Consider the following 8304-nt stretch of genomic DNA (forward strand, 5'->3'; position numbering starts at 1 on the left):
GAGAGAGCGTGTATTGAATATATATGTATATGTGCACTTAGATGTATCTGTAGTAAATTGCTAGAAGTAGAATAAAAAAGTATGAATGTTTAAATTTGTAATAGATATTCACCAGCAAGATTTTTTCCATATTTCAAAAAATATAGAAAAGAATGGAGGCTAATATAACAAATACCCATGTACCCATCACCCAGAATTAACATGTGTTAACTTTTACATTTAAAATAGAACAGTACAGGTCAGGTTTATCTCCTAGTCCCATCCCCTTCTCTCCCTATCCGTAGAAATCTATTTTCATGAATTTGAGGTGAGTCAGTCCATGTTTTTATATTTTTCCTTCATATATCCATACCCATGTACAATAGATAGTATTGCTTCGCCTGTATTTTTGAAATTTCCCTCGGACCTAACAATCCATTTGAACCTTCTATGGTTTATCAGTCTCTCTCCCTTCTCCCAGCTTAATATTTAGCTTTGTTTAACTTCCTTGGTTCTGAATAAGAGAGATCTCCCCTGCTGAGTCAGGCTAGCAACTTCCACCTCCTTCTGGAATAGTACAGAGCAAAAGCAAGAAATCCTTATACCTTCTGAAAAATACTGATACATAAAATAACACAAACTGTGTTTAAGAAATTCTATAGCCCAGGATATGCCCCTTCTAAATGTATCCTCCTCTCCTTCCCCTGCAGAAGTCACCACTGCCCTGAATTTTGTGTTAATGATTCCGTTGTACTTTTTAATGTTTTAAAAAAATTACCTAATGTATGAATGTATACCTAAAAATATTGTTTTACCTTTCTGAGCATCATATAAATTGAATTATATAGCAGTTAATCATTCGTGACTACCTTTTCTTATAAACATGATTTTGGAATTCATCTCAGTTGAAAAGAAAATTTCACAGTGATATCCTCTGAGTTTTTTCTTTTCTTTTTTTCTTTTTCTTTTATTTTTGGCTGCACTGTGCAACTTGTGGGATCCTAGTTTCCCCACCAGGGACTGAAGCCGGGCCCTGGCAGTGAAAGTGCCAAGTCCTAACCACTGGACTGCCAGGGAATTCCTCCTCTGACCTTTTTCTCTTGTATTCTGTTTCATTTTTTAAAATGCTGATTTTGACCCATTAAACTGATTTCACAATGGATCATGATCCACAGTTTAAAAAACCCCACCAGGACTTCCCTGATGGTGCAGTGGTTAAGAATCCACCTGCCAATGCAGGGGACACAGGTTCGAGCCCTGGTCCAGGAATATTCCACATGCCGTGGAGCAACTAAGCCTGTGTGCCACAGCTCTACAGCCTGTGAGCCACAACTACTGAGTCCGAGTGCCACAACTACCGAAGCCCGGGCGCCTAGAGCCTGTGCTCTGCAACAAGAGAAGCCCCCGCTTGCTGCAACTAGAGAAAGCCCGCGTACAGCAACAAAGACCCAACGCAGCCAAAAATAAATTAATTAATTAAAAAAAACCACCCCACTGATTTAGGCTTAAAGTGGAATTGCTAGATTATAGAGTATGTTTATTTTTAGTTTTACCAGATATAGCCAAATTGCTCTCCTTTAAATTGATTGTAATAGTTTACATCCCCACCAATAGTGTATGAGATAGTTCCTGTTTTCCTGTGTACCCAGGAGGCAGGAATTTTTTTTCAATTATTAATTTTAAAAATGTTTGACACAATTTCAGACTTAAAAGTTGAAATAATGGTACAAAGAATTCCTGGGTACCCTTCACCCAGATTCCTCAGATGTTAATATTTTACTATTTTATCTTTTCTCTTTATCTACACACACACACACACACACACACACACACACACACACACAAAACCTTTTTTCTGAACCATTTAATAGTAAGTTGCATCGTAGCAGTGCCATTCACAATAGCCACTTTTTTCTACCCCCAACTTTCACAGTTGCTTTCCATATGTGCCGTTCTTTGCCTTGATTTTTTTTTCACTTAACAGTATATAGTGGCAGTGTATCTTTTCTTGCTAAATAAATACATTTAGGTTGTTTCCAGACATTTGCTATTACAAACAATATCTTATACCTGTATCATTTGACCATGTTTAAGTGTATGTTTAGATACATTTATGAAAGTGGAATTGCTAGGTGAAAGAGTATGTACATTTTATGTGTTGATAGATATTCTCAATTGTTCTCCATAGTGTTGTACCAGTTTACACTCACATCAGCAGTAGAAGAAAGTGCTTATTTTCCCCACCAATCGTGGGTGTTATCAAACTTTTTATATCAGTTAGCTCACCAATCGTGGGTGTTATCAAACTTTTTATATCAGTTAGCTCAAAGAGAAAAAAAAAATCACACTTTGTAAACTGTTGTTGATTTGCTTTCTTTAATGCTAGTCTTTCTATACTATTAAAAAATTGCCATTTATATATGTTATGAAATAACTGAATTTGTGTTTAAAGTTCTTAAATGCTGAATTCACATTTATTGAACATTCTTTTAGCTGTCTTGTTTCCCATATTGATTTGCTCTAGCCAGTACATTTTTAAAAATAAATTTATTTACTTATCGCTATGTTGGGTCTTCATGCTGCACGTGGGCTTTCTCTAGTTGCAGCGAGCAGGGGCTACTCTTCGTTGTGGTGTGTGGGCTTCTCATTGCGGTGGCTTCTCTTGTTGCGGAGCATGGGCTCTAGGCGCATGGGCTTCAGTAGTTGTGGCTCATGGGCTCTAGAGCACAGGCTCAGTAGTTGTGGCACACACGGGCTTTGTTGCTCCGCGGCATGTGGGATCTTACTGGACCAGGGCTCGAACCTGTGTCCCCTGCACTGGCAGGTGGATTCTTAACCACTGTGCCACCAGGGAAGCCCTCTAGCCAATACATTTTTTATAGGTAGCATAGAAGTCATCTTTTTTTAATGTCTATATGGGAATTATAAGTTAACAATGATTAGATTATTAACATATCATAATCATAACAACAGATGGTATTTTACAGTATTTGAACTGTAAATATTGCCTCCCCATCCCCTTACCCTTTTTATGAGAAACAATTATGGGGTTGGTTTCCTAAGTTCCATTTAAAGTTTCTGGGATATGAAACATTAGAAGTGAGTTAATGGTAAATATTAGGATTGAGTAGATTTGAGACAAGTTTGTTTTATTGTCTGGAATTTGCCTTTTAGTTCAAATTTTGAAGGAAAATATCAACCATTACCAAGGGACTCCTGTATTAAATATTTTAGCATGCTTAAAACTGCATATTCATTAAGACATTTAAACTATTTCAAATTTTAATTTGCATATGGTCATTGGCAGCCAATAGCAATAAAAATGATATTTGGAGATGAAATGCTGTGAATGCAAAACAGAACAATGTTTGAAACACAGATGTTTGTTATAGGGTAGTAGAGTCCAATGGTTAAAAGCATGGGATTTGGGGTAAGAGAACCCTGGATTCACTAGCTATGTATTTTCTTAAGCCTCTGTTTCTTCATAAATAAAATGAACTAATAGTAGCATCTACCTGTATGTAAGAGGGCTAGCTTAGTACCTGGCATGCAATAAGTACTGAACAAAATGTATCTCTTAGCATCATAACCAATCATACTTATTTCTTTTCTTTTTTTTTTGCGGTATGCGGGCCTCTCACTGTTGCGGCCTCTCCCGTTGCGGAGCACAGGCTCCGGACGCGCAGGCTCAGTGGCCACGGCTCACGGGCCTAGCTGCTCCGCGGCATGTGCGATCTTCCCTGACCGGGGCACAAACCTGTGTCCCCTGTATCAGCAGGCGGACTCTCAACCACTGCGCCACCAGGGAAGCCCAATCATAACTTGTTTATAACTGAGACCAGACTGTTAGTTTCTTTGGGAAACTAACAGTCATGTTAGAAAAACCTTGAAGGGGTAGCACTTAGCTGGAAAAATTGAAATGCATTCTCCACTTAACTTTTACTCACAATCTCTGATTTTCATTGTAGATAAAAAATATGAAACACTTGTATGAGTCTTAGGATTAAATTCTTGTAGTTTTCATACCTAAAATATTTTCATTAGAGCTATAGTTTCTAAGAGCCACCTATATTGCCTCTTCCTTCTTATTTCTAAAATAATCTCCTAATCTCACCCATATTGTCTTCCATATTAATGGGAAGAATGCTTTTGTTTATTTGAGATAATGTTGAGAGATGTCACAAATAAATAATGCCAACACCAAAAGAAAACATCCATGGATCACTTTGAATGACCTCTGAGGACCCAGAGTGGTATATAGATCACATTTTGAAAACCATTGCTACAAACATGTTCACCTATAGGATGGTTTCCTTTATGTTATTTTGCTTATAATGTTTTATAAACAAAACTATTAAGTCGGGTAAAAAAAAAGAGATACTCTTAGATGGTGTCTAAACAACTTTCTTCTTTTTCTTTTTTAAATAAAAATAATATTTCACCCACAAAGCATGAAAGTATTAGGACACTTCAAGAAAAAAAAGATTTTTTGGAATATTTTTAGGTATTTCTAACAACCAGAAACTTAGGCATAAGCATAAAATTCTTTTGTGTTTATTTTTACAGGTGTCCCTTGGAATTTCACATTTAATGTAAAGTTTTATCCACCTGACCCAGCACAGTTAACAGAAGATATAACAAGGTAAATAATTTATTAATAGTTAAATATGTAATAAGTAATCTCATTATCATAAGCTCTGGGAATTTCTCCATTCAGAACTGAAGAAAAATCATGAGCTATTAAACCTAAGATAAAAAGTTTCTGGTCACTTCAAGGCAGGCTTGCAAATAAGTGATCCTAAAAGCCTCAAATATCTGTGACTCGCCTGGAGAAAATTGGTAGGGAATTAACCTTGCTTATCATGGGTATTGTGCCATGCTGTGGACAGGGAACCTATAAACCATACTATCCTCCAAAGGACAAGAGACAAATATAGTGGCAAAACAGCTCTGCCGTTTTTTTGTTTGTTTTAAATACTCCTCTCACACCATGCTGTTTCTTAAGGGATCAAAAAAACTAAAGTCTCAGTGTTACTATTTTTTTCTTCCTATTCCCCTTTTAAATTGTATGATTAGGTATGTGAACTGAACATTCCTCAGTCATTTTTTTTTTTTTTTTTTTTTTTGCGGTACGCGGGCCTCTCACTGTTGTGGCCTCTCCCGTTGTGGAGCACAGGCTCCAGACGCGCAGGCTCAGCGGCCATGGCTCACGGGCCTAGCCTTTCCGCGGCATGCAGGATCCTCCCGGACCGGGGCACGAACCCGTGTCCCCTGCACTGGCAGGTGGACTCTCAACCACTGCACCACCAGGGAAGCCCCGTCAGTAATTTTTGAGCCCACTTAATTTATGAAATAAATCTTGTACTGTTTAAAAATAGCTTACTGATTCCTTTTTAAGAAAGTGGCCTTTATTGGATTCTATATAAATACTGAATATTAGCAAAAAAGCAAAAAGGAAAAACAGTATATAGTAAAGAATACTACTCTACATATGTATATCCATAGCATCTTGCATAGAGCCTTATACGTAGTAGGTATTTGGCAAATGTTTGTTCAATTGAATTGTTGGTTGTTGAGAAACTGCTTTCTAATTCTGACTTTGGTGTCAACTATCTGATTTCAGACAAATATACACTCTCTAGGCTTCAGTTTTCATCTCAAACAAGAATAGCATAAGACTATTAAAAGGTCTGCTTGTTAAGTACTGTGAAATGTCTGTGCCATTTGAAAAAATTATTCTTTGTCCAGTTATCCTTTGTACATTCTTGAAGTTGAGATGCAATATCGCTGCCTGAAAAAATTGTCTTGGTTATTGCTTTTTCACAGGTAATATTTGTCTCTTAGAGTTGCTAATTATTCATCTTTCTTCATTAAGGTTTATTATATATACAACAAAACAAATCCCTAAAAATCTGTACTAATTACCTACATTTTAGAAGAGTTTACGATTCTTATGATTTGATTGGCATTGCTCTGACTTTTAAAAAAATATGTATATAGTGACTAATCATAGATAGCAAAAATGATTGCTGGTGCATATGTTGTTCAGCATCTAATTATGGTCAAGTCAAAGATATGATTTTAATCAATATAGGAGTTTTCAATTTAGTCATACCTCCCAGCTTTTCTGTTTGGTAAAAGAGTCTGAACTGGTTAACCCAGTCAGAACAAGGGCTAAGGAGGTCATGGCCATGGGTGTGAATACCATATGGTGTGTCTGACATATGTTGGGTCACTCAGTTTGTTGGACTTAACTGTTTCAACCCTCATCTGAATTCCCTATAGTTTAGCATACAGGTGGAATCGGTCTTACAAGATGATAGTGTGTGGAAGGCTGCATGCAATTTAAGCCCATCTTGGAGGAAAAACATACCAAAGAACGTTCATATCCTAGTGAAAATGTATCAGTAATGTCATCTTTGTATATGAAGGGCAGTATCTACACATTTGGCAAAGCAACGTGATAGAAAAGAAAGGACCCAATTTGGGGGCCAAGCAGCCTTTATTACTATCTGACATTGAAATAGTACAATGAACAACCATATACCCTCTACCTAACTGAACAATTATTAATATTATCTCATATTTACTTAATCATTCTTTTTCTTTCTCCCTCCCTACCTCTCTCTCCCGTTTTCTTCCTTTTTCTCTCTCTGTATTTTGTTATTGTTTTTGTTGCTGACATGGTAACATCTTTTCTCTTTGGCTGTAGGTATTATTTATGTCTTCAACTTCGGCAGGACATAGTTGCAGGACGTCTGCCCTGTTCATTTGCAACCTTAGCATTATTAGGTTCTTATACCATCCAGTCTGAGCTGGGAGACTATGACCCAGAACTCCATGGTGCAGATTATGTTAGTGATTTTAAACTGGCCCCAAATCAGACCAAGGAACTTGAAGAGAAGGTCATGGAACTGCATAAGTCATACAGGTAAATATGTCTCCAGGATTTGTTCTGTGTTTACTTTGACAGTAAGTTTAAACCCTTGACCTGGAATTGATTTAGTGTTTGCCTTAGTGGGAACTGGTGCCATAGAAAGAGTCAGCTTGAGCTCAGTTCCCTCCCAATTCTTTGGGCAAGTCATTTAAACCCTTTGAACCTCAGTTTTCTCATCAGAGTAATAGGTGTTGCATTGTTGGATGAAAACTACATGAGGTAATATATGTAAAGCACTAAGCACAGTATCTGGCACATAGTAGGTGCTCAATAAATGGTAGCTATTATTATTATTGCCTTACCTTTTTTTTTTTCCAGATTTTAAATGTATTATGCTGTATTAGATACCTTGAGATCTTTAGAGCAGAGGTTCTTAACTTGGGGTCTATGTACATGGATAGACTTCAGAGGGCCCATGAAACCCCTGAAGGTATTTTTAAAAGTCTTTATTGAATTCACTAATTTTTTTTTCATGGAAATAATTTGTTAATGTTGGGAGGTATAACACAGTGATCAAGAACAAGTTCAGACTGAGCTGGGTTGAATTCTTGGCTCTGCTTGGTCCTGGCCTGTGACCTTGGGTAATTCACTTAATCTCTCTGAGCCTCAGTTTCCTTATATGTCTGATAGAGATCATTACCTCAGAGGAAATAGGGTGAGCCATAGGATTAAAAAAGGTAATATGTGTAAAAAGTTAATACAATGTCTTACATAGTAAAAATTCAATAAATGTTAGCTAATATTAAAGTCCCAGAAAAATTTGTGTTTCTTGCTACCAAACATTCCATTGTTATTTGAGTGATTTGTTACAGCTAAATTTTACAAGCTGCCTTAGCATATTAAGGAGACTGATCCTGGCCTTGAGTTGGTACCCTGAATTATGTTAGCATGAGTTAGGCTAGGATGCCCCAAAGGGTCATATTGCTGAGAAGTCCAGAGTGGTCTTAGTAGGCTTTTCATGGTAGGAACAAGTATTCTGTTTGGCCGTTGAGCCATCTTATTTTCCTTAGAGTGGTTCCAATAGGATTGCATGGATTGAGGTGCCTTAAATGAGAGAGTTTGAACTCAAGGTGCCCCAATTCTGGTTGCCTTATTCCCCCTGTAGGTTCCGGTCCCACAGTCATAAGAACCATAATGAGGACTTTAAAGTCTACAACCTACATAGCAATAGTCTTATAACTATCACCTTACTCTCCTGAGGTCACACTGTTTCTACAGAGAACTGCCGAGGTTTGCTTTTCAAGTATGAGCATATACATTACAATGCTCTGATATCTAAGACCACTAATATATCACTTTCAACTAGTTGATGATTGTAACTTAAGCATGTTGTATTGTCCTTAAATATGTTTTTAATATACTTATTTATATTCTGATTACGATTCTAG

At 37.0% G+C, this 8304-nt stretch overlaps 1 protein-coding gene across 7 annotated transcripts in view; it reads left to right on the forward strand.

Moving 5' to 3' along the window:
* Positions 1–8304, forward strand: part of EPB41 (erythrocyte membrane protein band 4.1) — a 197805-nt gene that overhangs the window by 94676 nt on the left and 94825 nt on the right. For all 7 annotated transcript variants that reach the window (XM_024766763.1, XM_024766760.1, XM_024766764.1 and 4 more), the window contains 2 exons: positions 4546–4621; positions 6692–6910. In XM_024766763.1, coding sequence (XP_024622531.1) covers positions 4546–4621; positions 6692–6910 — 295 coding nt within the window. The remainder of the gene's footprint in view (positions 1–4545; positions 4622–6691; positions 6911–8304) is intronic.

The sequence above is a fragment of the Neophocaena asiaeorientalis genome, unplaced genomic scaffold, assembly GCF_003031525.2.
Source record: "Neophocaena asiaeorientalis asiaeorientalis breed wild unplaced genomic scaffold, Neophocaena_asiaeorientalis_V1.1 scaffold79, whole genome shotgun sequence".
NCBI classification, from domain to species: domain Eukaryota; kingdom Metazoa; phylum Chordata; class Mammalia; order Artiodactyla; family Phocoenidae; genus Neophocaena; species Neophocaena asiaeorientalis.